Source organism: Pagrus major, chromosome 6 (assembly GCF_040436345.1).
Source record: "Pagrus major chromosome 6, Pma_NU_1.0".
Taxonomy (NCBI): domain Eukaryota; kingdom Metazoa; phylum Chordata; class Actinopteri; order Spariformes; family Sparidae; genus Pagrus; species Pagrus major.
Genome location: NC_133220.1, coordinates 9,817,500 through 9,842,383, shown reverse-complemented (window position 1 = coordinate 9,842,383; position 24,884 = coordinate 9,817,500). Strand labels below are relative to the sequence as shown.

At 42.5% G+C, this 24,884-nt stretch overlaps 1 protein-coding gene across 1 annotated transcript in view; it reads left to right on the top strand.

Annotated features, from left to right (window-relative positions):
* magi3b (membrane associated guanylate kinase, WW and PDZ domain containing 3b) overlaps window positions 1–24,884 on the top strand; it is a 147,037-nt gene that overhangs the window by 118,459 nt on the left and 3,694 nt on the right. Inside the window, exons 6-21 of the mRNA XM_073468390.1 lie at window positions 2,234–2,313; window positions 3,147–3,204; window positions 5,141–5,247; window positions 11,561–11,752; window positions 12,537–13,184; window positions 14,309–14,350; window positions 15,866–15,897; window positions 16,928–17,093; window positions 17,206–17,300; window positions 17,431–17,638; window positions 18,236–18,418; window positions 19,298–19,483; window positions 19,819–19,915; window positions 21,261–21,363; window positions 21,853–21,990; window positions 23,574–23,712. Coding sequence (XP_073324491.1) covers window positions 2,234–2,313; window positions 3,147–3,204; window positions 5,141–5,247; window positions 11,561–11,752; window positions 12,537–13,184; window positions 14,309–14,350; window positions 15,866–15,897; window positions 16,928–17,093; window positions 17,206–17,300; window positions 17,431–17,638; window positions 18,236–18,418; window positions 19,298–19,483; window positions 19,819–19,915; window positions 21,261–21,363; window positions 21,853–21,990; window positions 23,574–23,712 — 2,474 coding nt within the window. The remainder of the gene's footprint in view (window positions 1–2,233; window positions 2,314–3,146; window positions 3,205–5,140; window positions 5,248–11,560; window positions 11,753–12,536; window positions 13,185–14,308; window positions 14,351–15,865; window positions 15,898–16,927; window positions 17,094–17,205; window positions 17,301–17,430; window positions 17,639–18,235; window positions 18,419–19,297; window positions 19,484–19,818; window positions 19,916–21,260; window positions 21,364–21,852; window positions 21,991–23,573; window positions 23,713–24,884) is intronic.

The window sequence follows — 24,884 nt, the reverse complement described above, 5'->3', positions numbered from 1 at the left end:
TTGGAACGTGCTGCCTGTGAGGGAGGTAAAAGGGGAAAGCTCTCTGAGGCTCGGCCTCTCAGGGGGGAGGCCAGCAAAAATCATGTTCATCCTTAATTTAAGCAATGATAATTACATTTCTTTGAACCAAAATACTCACCAATACTTCCTTAAAAACAGCAAAACATATATTTTTTTTAATAATCAATAACATTAAAACATAAGAAGTACACTACGGGCGCCACATGACCTGAGCATGACCTGTAAAAATGTACTGATGTAAGCTGACTATTAGCTGTTGGAGTGAATTTCATTGCTCTGCCACAACCTGCACATAAATTTGAATGCCAGAAAAGAAAAGGAGAATAAAAAGAGGCAGCTTGGTTTTAGACCCAGAGAATAATGTTGGGCCTGAAAAGAATGATAGCACGGAGGGTAACATTACAACACATCCTCATATCTAAACAACAGAATAGGTCAATTGCCAGTGATTCCCAAAAACAACAGATATCACATTACGCAAAACATCTTCACTGTTGATGCGTAACAGCGACAGGCGTCATGCTGTCGCTGTTTAAGTTTAGGCAAGAAAAACATTGTGGTTTGGCTTTAAAAAACGACATTACTTATGTAACTCCTGTCACGAACAACTTGTGTTTTGTACACAACGTTATTTATGTGACATAACTTAATTACATCAGTAAGGTAAAATAACTCAACTGTCAGACAGAGGATGATGTTGATAATAGTTCTGCAAGCGTTTCTGTAGGAATGAGAGTGCACGCATGTGTTGGTATGAGTAAAGCAGATTTGGTTGTGCCACAAATGATGTTAAAGCTCCCCCTCTCATGTAATATTGTTTAAATATAACAACACAAACTGCATCCTCCACAGAGCTGAATAAACGCCTTCGACTGAACATTTTAACCTTCAGGAAGGCAGGATATATATTGCCGATTGATGTATTAGAGTGTATTTGTGTGGCCGGAGCTTGTGAGCCCGTTGCCAAAATCTAATAAAAATCAATGAGCCACAACATTTGGGTGAAAAATATAACAAAAATAGTCCCCAATAAATGTAAATTACTCCTGTTTGAGTGAAACTAGTTGGTTAAAATATATAGAATAATAGAGATGTAGCAGTGAAAAGAAGCTAGAGGTAAATATGATATTAGCCCGATCAGGTGTAGTACAGGCTGTATGCTGGATGATGACAGTGGAAATTTGGGGCAACTGACGACTTGAGAGTTGTTCTTGTTGTTAAATATGTCAGTTTACAACTGCAGTGAGGTATGTTGCGAGATGTGATGTTAAAAATGAAAGTGTTGTTTGTATATCTGATGTCACGCAGCGTTGTATTTACTGCTGTCTTCTTTTAATGCATAATTCAGCACGTATAAATGTTTCTGCCAGTATCTAATCATCCCGACAGTAGGGTTAGGTTTGATCCTGAATGTGTAATGATGGGTTTGTGATCTGCAAGTCACATCATTTCTCATCACTAAATGATTCAGAAAATGGAGGCTCGACAACAAAACACATTCGCATAGAAGGGAAGGAAAGAGTCTATTGGATAAGATATACACATAATGATCCATCAAACCCGACTGATAGGCGTTCAAATGATTGGAGGCCCCGCACTTAATAAAACCGAGAGCTTCAGGAAGGTATAAATACTCCAATGTATTCCTCCCACTGTTGTTTCTTTATCTAACATAAGGACATGTCAAGCTCTCTATCTAAGCCGATCAATACTTTGATTTTAAAACAGCCAAGTTAACAAACCTCTCTCGGAGGCCTGTATGTGTGTGTGTGTGTGTGTGTGTGTGCGCGCATGCATGGGTGCATGTGTGTGCGCGTGCAAGCCTGTGTGCTTTATTCATATTTGGCTCTGAGCCACTTGTCTCTGAAGATATCAGAAGACCATTGTGATTTTCCTCCTGATTACACACCCCAGTTGTTTAACACATTTGAGGATAAACGAGTTTGTCGTGTTTCACATTCAGAGGGTTTTTTTCTCCCCTCTGAAAAGGCCACCTAACCATGAACACGGTAAAAGTGACAGCTGAATGTAGCCCAATGGATAAGATGTTTGTTGACGACTCCGGTAACCCTTGTGCAAGAGGGCATACAACACAGTAAGAATATGGCTGTGGCTCATCCTTTTTGTTGGCCGCTTGTGCCTCGGCAGCGGTTTTTCTGCTGGCACAGGTCTTTATTGTTGATATTTACTGGCTCCCCTTTGTGCTCCGCAGTCACAATACCAAGACGACCACGTGGTTGGACCCCCGCTTGGCAAAGAAGGCGAAGCCCCCTGAGAAGTGTGAGGATGGAGGTATGTAGACTTCACCACTCAGCGGCTCTGCTCAAGCATACAGCCAATTCCATTAACTACTGCACATGCATTTACATAAGGCCATACCTCTGCTCTATATGCTCCACATTACATGATCCATCACTTCACACGCTTCCGCACGTTTAATTAAATAACCAACCGGGGTGGAATACAACCGTGTGACTTCTCTTTGAAATGACACGTCACCTAAGAGTAACCTGAGGCATCGCAGTCACGTGGCCTCATTTTTCAGGACTCACAACAGAGCTGGGGTATACTTTGAGGAATTCCAGACTTGTCTTTGTATCCCCAGGATGCTAATGTAGGCTTAAGTGCAAGCAAAGGCGAAGAGCGGCCACGGCTGAAAGAGTGGGACCCTTGGAGCCGGGTTTTAATGGATTTTTACAGGCGGACAGAAAGCTAGTTGGTGTGTTGCTTCTGAAAAGCAACTCCAAAGCCCTCTCTTGCGTGAAGAGCTCTTTTCTCTCTCTCTCTCTTTTATTCTCTCCCTCTGTCTGATATGTTCATCAGGGCGTGACGTGCATCAGCCATTCCAGCCGGCCCTGCTTGTTGAAACCACAGAAATGTTCACTAAATTATTGTAACCTATTTTCATGGCTACTTTCTTATGCTAAACATCCCAGTCAGGGGGAAAAATACACTAGTAACTGCTGCTGTACCTCGGCACCATGTTGAATGAGTTACAACTCCCACATGATTGTCTACTAAATATTGTGCCTGCTCTTCCGCTTCTGTCTCCCATTCTGTTATCTGCATGCGTGCTTCCCTATTTGCATCCTTCCCCAACACATTGGCACTTTCTTTTCTTGCAGAGTTACCTTACGGCTGGGAGGAAATTGATGATCCACAGTACGGCACATACTACGTGGAGTAAGTTTTATTGATTTATTGATATGTGCAATTTCCCAAGCACTCCAGCTGCCAATGCCAGTGCAAACTGTTTTTATCACACTTGTTTACCCGCAGATGCACATATAACACAAGCGCATTTCACCGGAGGGATCGGCGCACGAGTGCATATTACACTGCTTAGTGTACATTAGCAGTGGACCGGCATGAATCAATACAGTCTAAAAATAAACAAATGGGTGTAGCACACGGCTCACTTTGCTCAGGAGAACAGTTGAAGATTCTGATCAGGATTTTCCCATTGTTTATCAGTGTGTGGTAAAATGAAACTCTGCGGGTAACATGGCAGTGACCTGTATGTGAACACAACGCTGATTGTGCTCTCACAGTGCCCTGCCAGTGTTTGTGTAATAAGCGTGTGTGTATAGAATGTGAGCTTGTATCTACAGTATGTCTCTCCATATTGTTTGTATATTTCTGCACAATGTGCTTTTGTGCGCGCGAGCCCAGCAGGAAATCAGTGACACACGGCCGTTGTAACAGCAGTAGGGAGGAGCGGGGGGAGATTTCTAACTAGAATGCATCGAGTGAGGATAGAGTGGGGGCAGGTAGGAGAGCTAGCAATCTGTTGTGATGAAAAGAAAATGGGAACGCTCGCGTTGTTTTATTGCTCAGACCGCTGAAGGATCCCTCCTAGGTAGATGTGACACGAGAGAGAAACCCGCACTGTTTGGACAAGGAGAGTCAGTGGCATATAGATGGAACTTGTAGCTGCCAGCTTGAAATGATGACTGTGAAACAATGGCTGGGGTTTCATGCCAGGGGGACAACAGGCTGTTTACCTTGTTGTAGAGGAACAGGATGTTGCTGGCAGTCGGGAGGTTCATTTCCTACAATATTAAATTGCTAAAAGCCATAGTAGTTTCCCCACATGAAGAGGAGGCGAGTCAGCCTTTACTGTACGTGTGCTGTGTTTATGAATGTATTTATAATGGCGCCACTATAGCATCCCTCTATTAGAAAATCATGGTTCCTTTATAGGGAAGGTGCATACATAATTAATCGCAGAAAAATGGTGCAGTAAGCTCAATACGTTAGAGGTTTGTATGTGTGTCTGTGTGTGTACAGTGGTGTATAACTACGTACGTTTACCTCAAGTACTGTACTTTGAGAGGAAGAGGAAGAAATTGTAATAAGAAGAGAAAGATCTTCATTGACAGTTATTATTTTATGCCTGAACAAACTAAATAAACAAACTGACCTTGAAGAACACACTTTCATTGTTTATATGTGGTGGACCCTGCCACCTTTCTAGCTTCAAACAGTGTTCTGGGGACCTTATTTTCCTCTGAGAACAGCTTGTTTATTCAGCTATGGAAATGAGTTTGTATTATTACCTCATTAATATTGTAAATATTAAAATTCCAAGTTTGAATTTCTTCTCCAAAACTACATAGTGCCCCTTTAAGTACAATTTGGAGGTACTTGAGTATTTCCATTTTATGCCACTTTGTACTTCTACTCCACTACAATTCAGAGGCAAATATTGTGCTGTTTACTCCACTATATTTACAGATTTAGTTTTCTCATACAAAATATGGTCAAGAAATACATGCAGTGTAATATTATAGCTTAAGATAAAACTTGTGTGATCTCTAATTGGAAATTTACAAGTTACTTAGTAAGTTCCCCCCACTTAGTTACTGTAAACCACCTTTAACAGCTTCAAAATTAGTGGTGAACACAATAATACATCAATAAAGATGCAATATAAAGAACTGGCCACCTGTCAAATTCCTACTCCAAAGCAATAGCGGGCAGCATATGACCAGAGTAACCATTTACTGCTGCTAGCATAGTACATAGTATATATATAAAATTGTGTGATTGTGTGTTTTTCAAGTCTCTCCTCTCAAATCTGAGCTGCTTTTTCTTTTTTTCCCCTTTTTTTTTGCAGCCACATCAACCAGAAAACCCAGTTTGAGAACCCCGTCCTGGAGGCGAAGAAGAAGCTGAGCCAGGAGACGGCTGCCGTCCAACAAGCCGCCGCAGCACCTCCCCAAGGTAACAACAGCACTGCAGAATATGACCTGTCACTGTCCTCCGTTTGGATTGTTCGGAGAGAAAAATAGTTTCGTTCTAGCGCGTCCAAACCACAAAGAACTGAAGTGAAGGACACATGGAATGAGATTTTTGCACACATGGAACTTGCAACTGCCACACTGCTGCGACAGTGACCTGTAAAAAAAACATCATGAGATATTGCTTGCTGTCTTGTGGGTTTTAAAAGTCTCCCTCAGGTTTATAAGACATGCTAATACATGTATGACTATAATTACCCTCACCAGCTTCTGTCTTCCAGTCATTGTGTGTGTGGGGGTAAAAACAACAAACCACAAGAAATTCCAGTTGGACTAAAGTCTTTCGTCTTTCGTCTTCCTTTTCGTGTCCTCTTATTAATTAACCAAGTGCTTCTATTATGTATGACATTCAATATCAACAGGAGTAGTTTTGGCTTTATTTGAGTCGTGTGAAGTTTCCTTGTTCTATTTCTGTACTCGCTGTAAATCACCTGGGACATGAACATCAGCTAATTGTCTAAAATATAATTGTGGTTTAATTACTTTGGCTTATGCTCTGTAGAGAGGGCAACCCTTTTTTTTCTTCAGTCAGTGTGATGTGATAAATATGTTTTCTGGGAATAGAAAGCGGTCATCATTTCATGCAAGGTCAGCTGAACGTGTCAACCTTCAAGTAGCCTCAAACAATAATAGATTGTCAAATGAGCCTTTTCTTCCCCCAGTTCGCTCATTTAATACAAGTTTTTGTCAGCGCTGCAGTAATGGTCTGTTCTTTAGGTTGACAAGCCATTTTTCTCCCGCAATAAACATTATGAATTAAGCATGTTTTCATTACAATGGATGTATAATAGATTACGGTGCCGCAGCGGTGGAAACAGACAGGCTCGTGGCGCTGGCAGGGTTTCAGGGAAGTGGGAGAGGGAATGCAGGGGAGGAGGCCTGCTTTTAGCGGTGCATGTGGCAACAGCTGGTGGAACAGCACATCAGAAAGACCAAGCATAATCAGACATTTCTCTGCTCAGGTGTGTGGGGACTGAGGAAACCGCCATCTCACCCCTGATTACAGATTACACAACCGAGTGAGCTGTCAGACGGTATGCTGTGACGAAACGGTTACACCTCAGGCTAGAATTCAGATTTTAACAGTTTTCCACGATGGATTCCCAGCGAGTTTATGTCATGGGAATATCTACTAAAATAAAAAAAATAACACATTATATGAGTATAGAAAGGTTACCCTATAAATGAACCGCTATACTGTGAAATAGTTCAGTAAATTATAAAATATCAACTGATTTTTTATTAAGCATATCAAATGCACTTCCTGGATACCCTCATTTTGAATGGGTAGCATCATTATTATTTTCACAGCAACAGATTTACTTAACATCTTTGGGAGTATTAATGAATATGTGAGGGGGAAATAAAGCATTTTTACCTCCCAAGACCTGTAAACACACTTTAATGTGTTAGCTGTTAATTACAGGTAACCACAATCAGCTAAACAGGGGGCGCCACTGCCTTTCCAACAAGCAAATTAAATCTCCTCATTCTACCCATTTGAAATGAGGGTATCCAAGAAGTGCGTCCGATACGCTTCTGTTTGGAAAAGGATTCTGTCCCTACACCTCTCCGTGACATCTCCACTGCCTCAGTGCCCATGCAGCTAAACCTGCAGAAGAGACAATGCTGTGGTTTCTGTCAGCCAGCCAGCATACCAGACTTTGCGTCCACACGTGTTCACCGTCTGCTCTGCTCCGATAGGTTGAGCGCATTGCACACTCGGTACTTTCCTTGTTAGTCACATCCTGGCCTCGCAGTGACACCGGTTTATACACTGTGCTGTTTAAAGGTACATTCTTGTAAACAGCAGCCGATGTTTCTCCATTCATGTAGTGAGAAAGATGTCTTCCCAATTATGCTGCATAATGTCACTTTTGATTCACAACGCATTTGAGTCACACATGAGAAATCAAAAAGCACGGCTGTTTGATGGATCTGATGGTTTTGTCTGCCTCTGGCTTTCAAAGTCTGCCCACAAACATTGGCACCGAGACCTTCCTTGGACTCTCCCACACAAGTACGGGCTCGCACACGCCGTACTCATTTCCTCCCTCCGTTACATCTGTCTGTTCCTTCACACACAAGCGTGCAGCCGAATGGTTATTTCAGCACTCAGTGGGGGGAAGCCGAAGAAGAAACATCCCATGTTGAGTTTATCAAGCAATTTGAATGTGATTATGTAAATGAGCTTTGCTTGATCCATGCGACAGTGCGGACATCTGGAGTCCACACTGGCTGTGATAAGTTACACTCATTCACAGCCGTTCATGTCTGCGGTGGATGTTTGTGACTGCTGAACCGTTTGACAGTGGGGAGGGTGCCCGCATTTAAATTCCTCACACACTCGCATGAAAGTTATAGTGTTTTTTAAAACTGAAGGAAATGAGAGGCAAAATGTACAGGTGCTGTTATCCAGCCAAACTAGAAACCTGCTGCTATTGTGATCTTGAAAGGAAGACATTGGAATGGGCACATTGTGATTGGAAGTCTCTGTTAAATCACCACAATGTGCATGTTGAAGGTAGAATGCAGCTTTAGAGCTACATACACAGAGCAGTCGTTTTCCATCTCGTAAAATCAGATGTTAGCTGCAGATCTCAAAAGTCGCATAAACGTGGCAAGTGTAAATAAAGCCATTTTACTCCATGTTGAACCACTTACCTTAAAGGATAAGTCTCCTGATATTCTATAATTTTCTTACTTTCAACAAATGCTGTGAAAAGACCAAAACCAACAACACATTTATCTCACTAACAAGTATTGTCTGTGTAGCCCTAGCTTAATATCACTTATTCCTCTGGGAGCATAGACCTCAATTGTTAAAAACACATGACTAAGCCACACTGTTGCACTGGGTGACATGCTCCTTTGTTACCATGAAAACAGTGTATTTTGAGTGAATCCCATATATTCCGTACTGCTGGCATAAATACTCATTAGTGCAGCAATTGTGGCTGAAAATAGTCCCCAATAAATGCCCTGTTTACCCCTTTAAGAGCAATTTTGCTACAGTGAGCTGATTTTTCTCCTCCTCATTAATAAATAAAACAATGACCTTTTTTTTAAGAGATTTACATCTTCAGCAGGAATGAATAGGCTCGGGAATACAGACTAAAGCAGTGTTTGTTTTGGTTTCTTTGTGGAATTTGTTGTCAATATTAAAAACATAGAATACACCATCCTTCCAATATTGTTTGTGAACAGTTTGTCAAACTCTAATTGAGTCAGTTGTCTGAGTGCCCTGTCCTACAAGGACGATGGTTTGCTGTTGGCCGTCGGTGAGCGTGTGTGGCCCTAGTTTTTTGGGACGTGTCCGTCACTGTTGGCACTAATCTGCAGGTTTTCAGCAGACTGAGTGCAGTATGTTGAGCCTGTCGGTGACAGACATCAGTCTCAGTGGCTGTTCAGCAAAGCAAACCAGTGCATGAGAATAGAAAAGGAAAGGCCATTGAGCCTGTCACTGTAGTATCCATGCATAGTGCTGTTTTTCCCTATTTTTGTTTCTTCCTTCTTCCACAACCAAGCCACAAGCTAGCTGCCGTCGGTTGTGGTCTTTGCGGTGTGTTCAAGTTTAACTTTTTGGCAGAAACACAGCTGACCTGAGCTGACGCCTCTAGTTGATGCCAGTTTGGTGTGTCTGGGCCCTCACACATCGTTAACTAGTATGGTGACAGTGAAAATCTGTTTTGGAGGAGAAGTCGCCTTAAGTTATTTTTTACCAGAAAGTCTCTGTGACCTCATGGCGTTCCATCCTCGTGATGAAGATATCTCAGAAAGGTATTAGGGGAATATCTTCAAATTTTGCAAATAATGTTCAAGCCATTATTTGACGCCATAGCTCAGGAGAAGCAACTTGACTGGTGCACGGAGGCATGCAGTACCAACGTGAGACGCAAATTCTAGTTTAAAATGCATGAAACCAGTAATCGTATTAAATAAGCTTGTTGACTGCATATTTTTCTTGTGGGTTGTTTTGCTTCATTTCATTCAGCTTTAAATATCAAGAAACTCTTGCAAACCATTTTCTGTACATACAGTGATATCTCTGGCATCCTGCAGACAGACAGCCACATCACATTCTTTCAGTATTCAGTACAGGCGCTGGAATGTGCATCATTTGTCACTGCTGGCTTCACGTTTTTGAGCCGAAGCTATAACGCTGTCCAGGCCAGAACTCATCAGGCTGTGTCCATGATCTGAAGTGCTGATACCACAGTAATGCCAGATAGGGAAGCTGCTCAGCTTAATGCAGTGTGACCCTGACAGTCGGTTATCTGGCGTATTGCGAATGCCACAGCCAGGCCGCTGGTCCATATTGATGTTGCCACTGACCTTAAGTTGTTCCCTACTCAAGTTATAAAAAGTCTGACAAACTGCAGTGTAGAGGGGATAAGACAGGACAATGTGCTAAATTGGACACTGTCTGAAGAGTTCGATCACAGTTTTGCTGTGTAGTTTTGTAATAGGATGAAGCACATAACAGTTAACAAGTAAATTAGATTCTTGAGCCAACATTTTCTTTAATTTACCCGTCTGTTTGTGCTCCTTTCTCAGCAGGGTGGTATGAAAAGGTCTCTGTTGAGGTGTTTATCGGATTTAGGCATGTACTATACCATGCCTGTTAATTGGAAATGACTAATGACTATGTTTATCCTCAGCACATAATGCGTATAATTGACACTCGATGTCGACATGGATGGATTTTGCTTTCTTTCAAGACGGATATGAAATTATTAATGTGTTGTGTGTTTGATGTCGAGCTCTGTTCGGAGGTTTTGACAAAGCTCGTCATTCACTCGGGCTTTCTCTCCCCCGTCTCCACCCACTCTTTTCACACATGCCCACACGTATGCTCACATGTACACTGTCATGATTTCCTTATGTATAATAAGTCACTATACGCTGCGCAGCGCCAACCAGCAGGTACTCACATTTGTTGGTCTTAACGCTCTTCATGTATAGTCTTGTTCTGAACAAACAAACACAACTTAAATACATTTATGAATATTTTAAATATCATTTGGATTTTAATATTTTGCTGCAGGGTCTTGTGCAGTATTCTTGGTGTGTATTTTCTGTTGTTTATTGATATTGAGGTAGCTATAAAGATTATACTACTAGTGCTTTTACTACTAATAGCTTACACTACCACTACTCCGACTATGGCTTACACTAGTACTACTACTGATGTTGCTACTACTACATCCTTTACTACTGCTAGTATTATTACTGCTACTTCTACTACAACAACTTTTACCACAACAACAGCTTTTACTATTACTGATACTACTTCTACCGTTACTTAAATACTAAAGGTTATACAACTACGAGTACTTTTACTACTAATAGCACCACCACCGCTACTACTACTACTACTACTCATATTACTACTACTACTATTACTGCTACTACTACGTTTACTACTAATACATCTACTACTACAACCATTACTTGTACTGCTATAACATTTACTGCTAATACTACTATCACTACTACTACAGCTTATGCTAGTACTACTGCTGTTGCACCTACTACATAATTTACTACTACTACTACTACTACAGCTTTTACTACTATAACTTTTACTAATGCAACCATTACTTCTACTACTACAGCTTTTACTACAAATACTACTATCACTACTACTACAGCTTACAATAGTGCTACTGCTGTTGCTGGTACTACATCTTTTATTACTAGTACTATAGGTACTACTACAGTAGTAGCAGTAGTAGTACCTATAGCTGTAGCTATTAGTGTTAAAAGCACTATTAGTAGTATAACCTACAGCATTAGTAAAAGTAATGGTAGTAGTAGTATTAGTGGTAGTTGTGGCGGTAAAAAGCAGTAGTAGAAGTATAACCTATCTAGCTGGTAACAACTACTGTGTGGTAGAAGTACACAGCTGCTGTGTCTTTTGTCTTTTATTATTATAAACCAATAAAGGGTAATCTAATCTAATCTAATCTAAATAAGACATGTCTTTACAAACAACAAACACTTCTGTCTTTACATTTGTTTCTTTTACATTCTGCTGGTTTCTTTGTTGCTTAGAGTGGAGAGCTATCACTCAGCAGTGTCCTCCTGCTGCCGACTGCACTGGATTCTAATAATTGGCTGGGGCAGCACAAGCCATTTGCTGCTATATTCCCCTTGCTGCCCTTTCTTCCATAGGCGGCATTTATTCTTTAAAAACAAAACAAAACTGGCTCTAACGTGCACTTTGTTTGCAGGTAAGGGAGGTGCGTCTGGCTTCACTGCAGACCCCAGCCAACTGAAGGGTGAGATGTACCACACGGCGCTGAAGAAGAGCGCCCAGGGATTTGGATTCACCATCATCGGAGGCGACCGCACCGACGAGTTCCTGCAGGTGAAAAACGTGCTGAGCGACGGCCCCGCTGCCCATGACAACAAAATGGCGTCAGGTGAGCGAAAACCTCTGCAGATGTACACGCTCTGTTTTAAGAGGTGGACAAGATAGACAGTATTCCTGTTCAGATGAAAATCTCATTTCGCTGGCAGGAAGAGCAGTGAGTTTAGAACTGCTAATTTCTGCCATATTTCAGAAAAAATATTAAGCAGCCAACTTGTACACATTGTGCTACACCAACAAAGCACCTGGAGGTATTCATTTTACCTCTGTAGCGCTCACTTAACCTAACACTGTCCCCTGAGCTTCATGAGGCAATAACAACAACTCTAGCTCTGTCAGGGGCACAGTTTTATAGCAGACGGTCTGATTATGGTGGGTGTGAAGCCATCTAGCATTGCTGTTTTTTAGTCTCTGATCTTGCCATCGCCTTGTGGCTGTCTGTATAAACCAACAGCTGTGAGCTCCATGAGTGTGTGTGACTGTGTGATGGTTTCTATTGTACGAAGTGACAGAAATCCACACCCGTCTCCCCGCAGTGTAGTTGTAGCAAACAGGGCTGTTCAGGTCTGTTCAACCATGGAGCGAGTGAAGGAGGAACAGGAATAAAGTAGGATTGAATGGTAGACTGAAGATAAAGGGAAGAGGAACAGGTACAGGGAGCTGCCAAAATGAAAATACGAGAGCGCAGTGAAGAGGAAAGGGACATTTTAGGGGAAAGATCTGTCTGACAAAGGAAGGAGTAAGTGCTTTCCAAAGAAATGTAGAGAAGTGATGTCTTGATTAAATACCAGCAGAGAAAAGTCCCCTCGTCACTGTCCCTTCTCCCTCTGTTTTAGGTGATGTGATTGTTGAGATCAACGGGATGTCTGTGCTGGGGAAAACCCATCCAGAGGTGGTGCAGATGTTCCAGTCCATTCCCATCAACCAGTACGTGGACATGGTTCTTTGCCGTGGCTACGCGCTCCCTCCGGATGTGGATCTAGACAGCGACGACCCTCTCCCACCTCCTCCTCCCCCACCGGCCACCCAGCCCCAGCAGGCCCTGCACGGTGGAGAGGTGGTGACTGCCGTGCCCCTCATCAACGGACAGCCGCTGCTCGTGAAGGGAGACGTCCTCCACGGCTCCTCTCAGGAGCTCCACTACGTCACCATGGATGCAAGCGGCCGGCCCGTCGTGGCGGCCATGCCCAACGGGAGGCAGGGGGAGCGGGGAGAGGTGGCCACCACAATGCTGCAGCCAGAGCTGGTGAGCGTGCCTCTGGTCAAGGGGCCTGGAGGATTCGGGTTTGCCATCGCTGACTGCCCGCTGGGCCAGAAGGTGAAGATGATCTTGGATGCTCAGTGGTGTCGCGGCCTGCAGAAAGGGGACGTCATCAAGGAGATCAACAGACAAAATGTCCAAACGCTCAGCCACGCCCAAGTGGTAGACATTCTCAAAGACTTACCGGTGGGCAGCGAGGTCAACGTGCTAGTGCTGCGAGGAGGTGAGAGACTGAAGAACAACAGATCTCTGTGTTTGTCTGTCTCTCCAACTGTCTTTCTTTTCTGCCTGTCCTTGTATCTATGCATTAGAGGTGGGCAATCTGGCCAAAAACAAATATCTATTTAATCGCTATCATCATCCACAATCTTTTTGTCTCTACTTTGAAATGTCCTGTAGACTGCAGCCGGATGCGAAATAACCAATGATTTCTTTGTTTTCACCATTATAAAAAAAGATTGCATTAAATATACTTCGTATTCACCATGTGGCCAGCGAGAACTTACAGGTCTTACTAGGTCTTACTTGGTATTTCACCCAGGTGGGCGTGGATTTGCAGAATGTAGCGGTGCGCGCTTCAGACAGCTCTGTTGCAGTCTCAGCCTGTGTTTTGAGTGCACACTGCTTTTCAAGTGGGCATAGAAAGTGATAATAAGACTTGTTGAATAGATTTTGACTATCATCCGCTTGAATGGAGTTCATGTCCTGCGTGTGGTCTGAGGTTTTTACTTTCTAGCTTGGACAATGAATTTATTGTTCGGAGGTGTTTAAAAGAGTACTTTCAGTTTTCAGTCGCAGTTCTGTTAGTTTAAGGCTAGAAAAACTACCTGGTTAGGGGTTACGAAAAGATCAAGGTATGGACTAAAATTATAATTCAGTGTTTCGCACGGGAGCAAGTAACAAGGGACGAGACACCCAATGAAAGTTGACGAGAACGCCGATCAGGCACGCAGCATTCTTTGTGACGCAGGACTTAAGACGCCACCCTGAGCAAAATACCACGTTTTTCAAAAGTCTCTACAACTCAGGTGCATTATTACAATGTACTGCCAAAGAAAGGCCACGTGAAGTAATTAGTCCACTCAGCATAGTCACGTAGTTGGCTACATCGCTCTATTGGTTAGTTCATGTAGCACAGATCTGCTAATCAATGCGGTTATGTCGTTTGTGGATGGATCTCGATCTAAAAATGGCCAGATCTTCCACCCCTACTATGTATATATCTACTTATCTGGAAGACTGATTGGCTGAATATCCATGTCATTCTATCCATCCTTTATTCTCATGCTTTCATTCCCCTCTCCTATGTGACGTATTTTGCCATTGCTGTCAATACAAATTCAACAGTGCCCATGGGAGGCGAGGTCAGCGTGCTGATACTGACAGGAGGTGAGGTGGTGTTATGGCTGGTTGGGGGGGCATCGACTGACCGCACACTGTTGTTCTGTAGAAGCCTGGGTGATGCCACTGTGCCTGTGGCCTGGAGAAGGTCACCACAACAGAGACTGCTGCCTGTTTAGCTGAATAGATCCACCTGCACCTCCTGTTGCACACAATGATCAGCCTCGATCCGACTGAGCGCCATTTCTCGAGCATTCCTCCAGTGTCAACCCGCCTCTGTTTATGATGACTCTCATCGAGGCGTAATGCAGTCTGTTACAAGTCTGAGAGCAGGAATTACATAAGTGTGGGGATGTGCTTGATTCAAAGGGAGAGAGGGAGGGAGGAAGGGTAGGCACCCTTCAAATGTCTCCTACATCATCTCCAGCCGCCCCAGGGATCCACTGCGTAAGTCGATGCACCCCGGATTGGCTTTGATCATCGGCAGAGCGCAGGCGATTCCTGCATGCCTCTACATCCATGGCCCCTTAAAGAGCCATGGCTAAATGTCTATAGAGGGAAGGTCCCCAGGGGCCTCCTCCCTTTAGCCGCGCCCATACGCTCCTTTTTACTCTCCGAAGCACCCACGCTACTCACCCTCACTGCTGTGCCACCATCACCACGTCCTACTCTGCTGATGCACTGCATGACCCCCACAGTCAAAGCAGAGCCGGGCTCAGCTTCACCCATCCTGCCCAATTGGAGAGCTAATGCCAGCTTTAACCCTCATTAGACAATGACCGTTGGCTTGGAAGAGGATCCCTATATGTGTGTGTGTGTGTGAGAGACAGATAAAGTGTGTAGCGGGCACCACTGAACAGAAGAAGAGCAGAGCTTAGAGAAAGGATGGAAGGAAAAGAGTGGTGTGCTTCAGGTGTGTGCGCGCAGTAAACTTGCCTTATTTATGACTGTGTTGTTGTATTGGGAAGTGGAAAAAATGCTGCTGCGTCTCCCCATCTACATCAGGCTCCATTAACCCCTCATCAAGCCAAGTGTTGGTCCGGCCCCACAGGGCTGCAGGCTCCAGAGGAGTGTTTGTTAATCCAGTTTATGCGGGGAGCTGAGTCAAGGGAAGGAGGAGGGGGCCGTAAGAGATGATCTGTAGGGAACAATCTGAGCGCTTGAGATGGAACGTGTGGGTGTACTGTACGGCGAACCGAGATAGGGAAGAGAATTATCGGTCATTGAATTACATGCATGAATCTCTAATGCCCTCACCCGCTTCTCCCAGCCCTGCAGTGGGCTTCCATGTAGTCAGCACTCCAGCACATGTACTACCTTTATACTCCCCATGTATCTTTAATCGCACACGGATGTATATTCCCTAATGGAGCATTCTTCTTAGTGAGTACACCTCTTGAGTTTAGAGCAGCTCACTGGTTTATTTTTGTGCTCCCTGCTGCCGTCTCACACTCAGAGAGGCAGTGCCATCTAGTGGCTCCGGTGATGGTGGTGTTTTTTTTGCACCAGATCTATCTGCATTTCTCACCACAGTCCTGTTGTCTCTCCATGTCTTTTCCATAGGTCAAACATCCCCTGTGAAGAGTCTGAAGCCTGTGAGTGAAAACATATCTTTTCCTATTTCCTCACTATTGTTTCCCCGCTGGGACTTATCCCGCAATTTAATTTCAAAGCTTTTTGTCCTTCAGCTTAACCAGTAAGCCGCTGTTGCATCGAATTAAATGATAGCAATAAATTTGAATATTGATTATGTTTCTGGGCGCCTCCTTTTGTTTGCGCTGAAAAACGGTCTTAATTACTTCCTTTCAGTATTCGTATTCTTAGGGCTATTGTCAGGGGATTGCAATGGTAATGAAGCATGGATGAGCCTCTTTAGATATGGTGGTATTATTAATACAATACAGTCTTAGATAAAGAAGTTGCCCTTTCTGCCTGAATGGGCTCGTCGCAGCCACGGGGAGATCTGTAGTTTTTCTCCCACAGATGTGATATTACTTTTAAGTCCCATCATTTAGCCTTTCAAAATAATCAGAGGCATGTGAAGTTAAAAAAAAAGAGAGAGAGACAGTGAAGTGACCTTTAGTGCTTTAGGTAATTTATCACAATTAGATGCTCAGCCACTTGTCTGGGATAATGAGCTGTAGAGACTATCAATAAAATATGTCCTTCATAGGTGAATACCAAAGGATGTTTGATCTCATGTAAATCTAACATTGAAATTTTAATTGTAATGTAAATGGGGTTTCAACTTGTGATTATTTTCAAACTTTATCGGTTGTTTGATGAGTCTTTAAAATGTCAAAGAATTACATATATATATATTACATATACATGCTTATCACAATTTCCTTGAGCCCAAATCAAATTGCTTTTTTTGTCCCAAAACTGAAAGACTCTTCATTTACTCTCCTACATGACCAACAACGGCAGCAAATCCTCACAATTAAGAAACCAGAACCAGAAAATGTTTGCTTGCTTGCTTGAGAAATGACTAGAACAAGTGATCAGGTTATCAAACAGATGGCGATTAATTGTCTTCCCATCAGCTACTCCATTAATTGACTAATAGCTGCCGCTCTAATTGTAAAATATGTGGTGCTGACGGTCCATGTATTTCAATTCCAGAGACAGGAAATGACGGCCAGTACGGAGACTTTGGACACCGTCGCAGACTCAGCCCCCCAGGCCCTGCCTTACCACTCCAACACGAGCACCCTGCGCTCCATCGACTCCCCCAAACGAGACGTCACAGAGCTGTACCTGAAGTCCAAAGCTCTGCTGGAGAGCAGACGTAAGTGTGGACTAGCGCATCATAATTTGTTCTCAGGAGTTGTTTTTAACCTCGTCTTTGCTTGAAACCTTGACCCCTCGCTCAATAGTGAAAGAGTATTATTCATCCACAGAGCCGCACACCAAAGACATTGACGTTTTTCTGAAGAGAGACATAGAAACAGGTTTTGGTTTCCGTGTCCTTGGAGGAGAAGGTCCTCAACAGCCAGTAAGTATTTCTAAAACTCTTGTACGTCTACTAGAAAGAAAGAAGCCAGTGTTGTACTCTAAAATGAAGGAATTACAAGCTTTAATAATTATCAGAAGGTTATCTCTCTATTATACTAACCCTCTATCAGAATGTCTTTCCCCAGGTGTACATCGGGGCCATTGTGCCCAGTGGGGCCGCTGAGAAGGACGGGCGTCTGAGGGCGGGAGATGAGCTCATCGGCATCGATGGTGTGATGGTGAAAGGTCGTTCGCACAAGCAGGTGCTGGATCTGATGACCAACGCCGCCCGTAATGGTCAAGTTATGTTGACCGTACGCAGGAAGGTCATCTACAGAGGTGAGTAACAATCAGAACAACACCTCACACAGTTTAGATGTTTTATCTGCATCTACTTGAGAAGTAGTCAGACTCTTTTTCAGTGATTTATGGAGCTGTCTAGATCATGAAAACTAAATGTCTAATGGGGCTTTCGAGAGAAAACTGCTCTTAAAAACAGGAAGTGGTGCAACATGTGTTTTGACAGAGACGACAGTAGCTTGATGGTTAAAAATAGACAACCGGTAAATGACATAAAGAGCACGAGTCAGGGAATACACTGCAAAACATTTATTTGTCCAATCTCTAGTTAAAATATGTCATATCACATTATATAAGACACAATCACCTTGTAGCATCTCTCTCGGATATAATGCCTGAATATATTGCACAGAATGTCAACATCTGCACACACATAATGCTGCTCCACTGTGACTGTGACTGTTTATAGTATCCACTTCCAAAACACGGCTTCATTACTTTCGGACACATTTTTCTCGCACCTGAACACACAGAAACTCCAGACTGTGCCGTCAACAAAAAAAAAACAACTCCAGGAATGCACACACCCACGCACACAAACACAGACTTGAATATGTGTACCTGTATTCGTTTCAGAAGCAACAGATGAAGAGGCTCAGGAAATGGCTCCAGTGCTGGTGAACGGTTCCCCAAAGCTACCTCGCCTGCCGATGCCCAGCGCTCTGGACCACGAGTCTTTTGACATCACGCTCCACCGCAAAGACACCGAGGGCTTCGGCTTCGTCATCCTCACCTCCAAGAGTAAACCGCCGTACGGAGGTGAGGCTGTGGTCTCTTAACCCTTTCATGCATGAATTATTAAATCAATGTTTGTTTTTGTTTTTTTACAATATATGTTATGTTAAAGAAGTTACCTAAATGAATCAATGCAAGAAGTGATTCAGGAATAACTCTTTAATCCTTTATTCTCAGAAAACCAAACAATATTTTCAACCAAATAAGAGATGTTAGAAATACTTCTAGCCAGATTTTATTATTATTTTTCTTGTACATCTGTTATTCAGGGCCTAAAAATACATCAATACACTCCAGTTGACATTATACACCAGAGGGTATATTCTGTATATATAGATAAAATTAGAGGACTTTTTTATTATTTGCTGTCCGCTGGAGTGGACAGATATATTTTCAGTCACAAAAATGAATGTTTACTTGAACAATATATGTTTTACTTGTCTGGTTTTCTGAGAATCAGAGATTTTAACAGTTATTCAGGAGGTACTTGGTGCCTGTCATCTTTCCTCCGCCATCTTTAATTTATGATGGCATGTCTCAAATTGACAAACAGATACCAGGATAACATTTAAATGGACTTGTGGACAAGGCTTTGGGGATCTGCCACCTTGTGAGTGGGACATGGTTCTCCAACTCAAATGGTTAAAAATGGCTTCCTTCTATGTTGGAGTTCACAATAACCTAATTTTCATAAAATAATCAAGAAAATGCCGCAGTATATACACATCAAAGACAATAAGACAGAGACTTATTTGAGTGAGAAACAGATTTGCGTTCAGTCAGAACCCAGCACTTTTGCTGGACTACATACTCCAGCATTATGTTGACTTTCTGGATGTATTTCAAGGTTTTCACCACATCTGGTTCTCAAATGTTCATTTCTCCTCATAACTGCTCTTTCAGTTATCCCACACAAAATTGGCCGAATCATCGAGGGCAGTCCCACCGACCGCTGCGGCCTGCTGCACGTCGGAGATCGTATCTCGGCGGTCAACGGGCGCTCCATCATCGAGCTCTCTCACAACGACATTGTCCAGCTGATCAAAGAAGCAGGCAATGTTGTCACCCTCACTGTGGTTCCCGAGGATGGTGAGTGCCCACGGTTATTAAAGCAGTCTGTTTGTCTCGTGATCATTTTGGTTCAATATGATTTTAAACTTTATTATCTGCAAAGGGGTATTTTCAGCCAGACAATCAAAGCAATCAACCATGCACATAATAAGAAGATATGAATATTTTAGTACCAGCATTAATAATTTAGATCTAAATTGAGGTATACTAAATTTGAAAAAGGGGGAGTTCATCTAGAAGGATTTCCAAGTCTGATTATAATACTTATAAGCTTTCTTCAGTTCGCTAAAGAAAACCGAATGATGAACTGAATTTATTCTCACTGATTGCTGTAATATCAAAATGTGTTGTAGAATACAAAGGTCCTCCGTCTGGAGCCAGCTCAGCTAAACAGAGTCCAGCTCTTCAGCACAGAGCCATGGGGCAGCGGACAGCACTGCAGGATGAACGGTAAGGATCCACGCCGGCACTTGATCTATCTCTTGTTGTTATGCAGGGAAGTAAATCCCCCCCAAATAATCTAATTCCAGGGGAAAAAAGAGTAGAGACTTGAGACTTGAGAAAGGTCTTTGTGACCGAAATGTCAACCCTTTTTTAACAAATCAATAAATACAGAGGTGAAGAGGGTGTGCTAGCGTTTACTCTTTCATCACTGGTGGAATCTACACTCCCACAAAGGATAAAGCATAAAAGCAAAAAAACAAAGCTTTCAGTCACCAGCTGAAAGAGGCCTTTGAAGCTGTCCAAACCAGATTTTAACTCCAACTATACTCTGACTCATCGGTGTCATTTCCACCGGGGACCCTGAGGACACGTCCCTACCACTTTTTGAAATGGCTGATTTTGTCCCCGTCACTTCTTCAAAAGCATAATTTGTTTAAAACAAATAGCTCGGACCACCAAATGTTAACTAACAATACAAAGGTTTTGCTCTCCATCAGAGCCTGCAGGTGAAACTAGCTGCTGCTGGTTTTATTGTGAACATATGACAACATTTTGTTTTGGTCGCTTTAAATGAGGCTCCTGCACTACTTTTTTTTAAAGAAATGTTAAGTTACCTGCTGCACTGTACCTAGTCGAGTAGATTGACAGGGGTGGTACATTAGTTTTTAATTGTGTGAAATGTGTGACTTTATTGGCTCATGATTGGTTGAATATGACGCCCTTGCTCTGAATACACTGGCTGCACAGTGCATAGCTGTCCCTGGGTCAGTACTCTCTCACTCTTTTGTACCCAAAGGTGCAAAATGTTCCCAAAATCTACCTTTACAAACATGTCACATTAGATACTACTGAGAAAATGATGCAGTGCAGTGCTTTCTCTCCTCTGAATATCAGTGGCCAACTCCTCCTTCACTGTTGGCGCTCTGACTTATTGTTCCCACCCCCATGTTTGGCCTGAGGAGAGTAAACGTAGAAGTAGATAGTAAATGCAAAAGGGAACTCCTCTGAAATGTGGTGCACAGTGATGTTACTACCTGTGCTGACAAATTCTAATGAAAACAAAATATGATATGCATGAGTGTGTGGGTGAGGCAGGATTGCCTTCTGCGAGAGGAAAATTCTCTAAACAAACAGTGTAATAAACATCAAAGTGTATAAGATAATAATGTGTACATAAATAGAGCATATACAAATAAATTAAAATATCCAAGTGTGAAAGAAATGCAGCTCTCCTTTATTTAATATCCACTGTTAAATTAGATTTTAAGTTTTGCATAATGGCTTTTTGTAGCCTGCAGCGTGCTGCTGACAGGATGAATTACTGAAAAAACACTTGTGTTGTTTGTTGTAGTTATAACCTGGATATGGAGGAGAAAAGGGAGGCAGTCAACTGGTCTGACCATAAAAGTCTTTCACTTGAGCAAGGAACGCTGTGTGTGACAGGACCCAACCAGGTAAGAATAATCCTCTTATTCCTTCCACTATATGTTGTCTTAGCAACTATCTGGAGGTTCTGCTCAAGGCACAAGTTTTTAAATAATTGGCGTATAAGCTCTAGTCTTACTGGGACAAACAGACACAGTATTTTATGCACAAAGAAATAAATAGTTTGGAAACAAAAAGAAATATCATGTATAACATTTGCCGAATTTACAAGAAGGCCCAAATAGTTAAGAATTTGTTGCAGAAAGCGTTTCACAAAGTTTCAAACTCAACAACTCACAAAATTGAGCATTTTTTTAAGGGAGTCTGGGGATTTTGGGACGGTCCTTTAACGCGGCCCAGACCACCTCCGAGTGGTTGGATCTCAAATGTGTCCTCAGTGCGTCTCTTCACACCCGTACTTACAGCTGTCAACTTGTGATCAGATCACTCAGGACGGATGTTGATACCAAGTGTGAACAGGGCCGATGACTGATGAGTGTTGTCTCCATGCTGTGTAGGGTTGTCTGACAGTGGAGCTTGAGAGGGGCCCCAGGGGCTTTGGTTTTAGTCTGCGAGGGGGAACAGAGTATAACATGGGCCTGTACATCCTGAGACTGGCTGAGGATGGGCCCGCTCAGCTTGACGGAAGGATCCACGTGAGTGCTCTTTTATCATAACATCTTTGAAGGTTTTCTTTTTCTTCATGTCAACTCTGAACTGCAGGATAGATGGGTTTTTTTTTAGTTAATGCTGCAAAACTGAGGTTAGAGACACTCTGAAGGGACTCTGTGATATTTTTTGTAATATTTGTTACTTCTTTCATTTTTTTATCTGGTTAGAAAATGTTCTTGACATTTGGAGTTGCCCCTGTGGCAGAATGATACTGAATCAAAATGTAAAAAGCACTACTAACGGTGCCTGGAAACCTGAAGTATTTGTTAGGACCCACAGTCCTCAGTGTTGGATGAAGAGAGCATACTGCTAATTTAGCTATTGGTCTGGTGGGACTAGAAGCGTAAAATTTGCCCTCAGGATGGAGCAGAAAAGAAAGGTCACGAGGTCATTTTACATGTAAGGTCATTATCCCAAAGGGTTTATGAATGTGCTTGAAGTTAGTATATTAGATCATGAGATAAAAGAAAGTTCACAGACTTTCTGCAAATTGTGGTGAGGGCTACAAAGAAAGGTCAAGGGGTGACCCAAACCATTAAGATTAGATCTGTCGACACCAAACCTCATGGGAATTCAGCCGGTAATGTTGAGATGTCTCGCTTTGAACTAAAGATTTGGACCGGACAGACTTGGCCATCAGCTGAGAGTTGATTAAATAAAAGTCTTGGGAAGTTCATTTGGTTCCACTTAATATCGTTGGATACAGTTTTATGCGCTATTATGTCGACCATTACATTGCTGAAATCAAATTCAGCACATTTCCGGGTTAATGAATGAGAAGGGTAAACCTCTGCTCTCGTGTGCTGAATAAACCAAAGATTAAATCAGTGAATTATGTTTCGTTAACCTGTTTAGGGGAATAATGCTGTAAATGCCTCAGCTATGATGCGTTTGCGGTTTTCATTTAGCAAAGTAACACGAGCTCCCTACACAGCCGATGGAGAGAGATTGTGTTTATTATTTATTCTGTAGATTTTTACCGTTTTTGTTTCCTATCCATCCATCCATCCATCTATGTCAGCAAGCATCCATCCTCCGTCAGTGTCCTTGAATATGACAATGATCATTTCCAGGAAGGTCACTCTGTAACTGACTCTGTACTTTTTCTGTCTATGGAGTCCCCATGGGGATTAAAATTATCACATTATTATTATTATTATTAGTATGAGAGGAAAGATGTCGCTGCGAGGTAACAGAATAAAAGCTCCAAGCGGGAATCAATCTTAGACTTGCCAGACTGTGGTCTCTGGGCATGACTTTGCCTATCCAAGGGTGGAAAAGAATGTCAACACTGATTAGATCCTAACAGACTGACATGTTTACACGCTTTATCCTGAGTTATTTTGTCATCTCCAATAATAGATGGTACCTCCGGGGTATTACGAGACGCCCGTCTGTGTGGCATGAAATTTAGATTCCTTGATTATTATGCGAGTTTGTGTACGAGCATACCGCTTCTGTATGTTTAATCGAAAGTGTGTATGCATGGAGAGCGTGCAGCAGAGTATGCTAAGCTTCGAAAGGTGTGTTTCTGTTTAGTAATTGCATTTTTGTGTTTTGCTGACAGGTTGGAGATGAGATAGTGGAGATTAACGGCGAGGCGGCGCGCGGCATTTCTCATACACGGGCTATTGAGCTGATCCAGGCTGGAGGAAACAAAGTGGTACTGCTGCTGAGACCCGGGGCGGGCCTGGCTCAAGACGGCAGTAAGTACTGTATTCGCACGGTATAGTTTCGATGTACAGTACAGAGACCAATTTAAGTTTTCCTCGAGAGTTTTAGTTTATTTAAATTGCCTTTGTGCCCAGAAAGTTATTGCTAAATTGGTTACCTTTATTGGTACATTAAGAAGGATTGTATAGTCAGCAACTGAGGTATTTAGCTGAATAAATGACATACTTATTGAATTATTTGTGTTTCGGAGAAGAATCGCTTGGGAAGTACACAGTTATTTTAAAGCAAAAAGATAAATATCACTCTTTATCTTATTAAATATGGAACTACAGCCAACAGCCCCTTATTCCTAGCCTCCATGATACCTTGCACGACTCCAGGCTTGTTCTGCCACTTAATCCAAATTTTTTCCATGATAACGGGACGCTAATCTAATCATTCTTAGAGCGACTGGTGCAAGGTATCGTTCATTCTTGAAGATCTAGGTTAGCGACTTTATCGTGCAATTCTTACTAATGCTATCGCTAACACTTCTAAAGCCTTGAAAGTGCCACCGGTCCATCAGTTTTTATGATAATTGCTAATTCCGACGAACCCCGGAAGTATCACCCATAATCGTTCCCCCGGTGAGCTCCCCATGAAACTCGTAGATTAGCTTAGTTTAGCATAAAGAGTGAAAGCAGTAGGCACCTGCATAGTTTAACATGTTACAACGTCTTTGTAGACGACCACAACTTATTTTTGACTTAAACAGGGGCTGGTAGTCAGGTTTTCTTAGCTTTGGACAGAGGCTAGCTCTTTCCCTCTCTTTCCTGCCTTAATGCTAAGCTAAGCTAACCACCTCCTGGCTGTATCGTCATATTTAGAGCAGAGATGTAAGAGTGGTATCAATCTTCTCATCTAACGTTTCTGCTAAGCCTGTTTCACAAAAGGTCAAACTGTTTCTTTAAATGTTGCAGCATCATTGACATTTAGTTTGAAGTATTTCCTGTTTGATAAATGTTACAAAAAAACTTTAGTTTGCAACTGGATTACATTTATTTTCTAAATCTGTTTACTGGTGTACAAAGAGGGGACACTGTGTAGTTAAATACAACCATAAATCCACCCAATGTCTAGCCAAAGATAATGAGTCCACCTGTTTGTTAATTGATGAAGCCTATTTTGGAACGGTGCCATATTGATTTCAATGTACTTTCTTTAT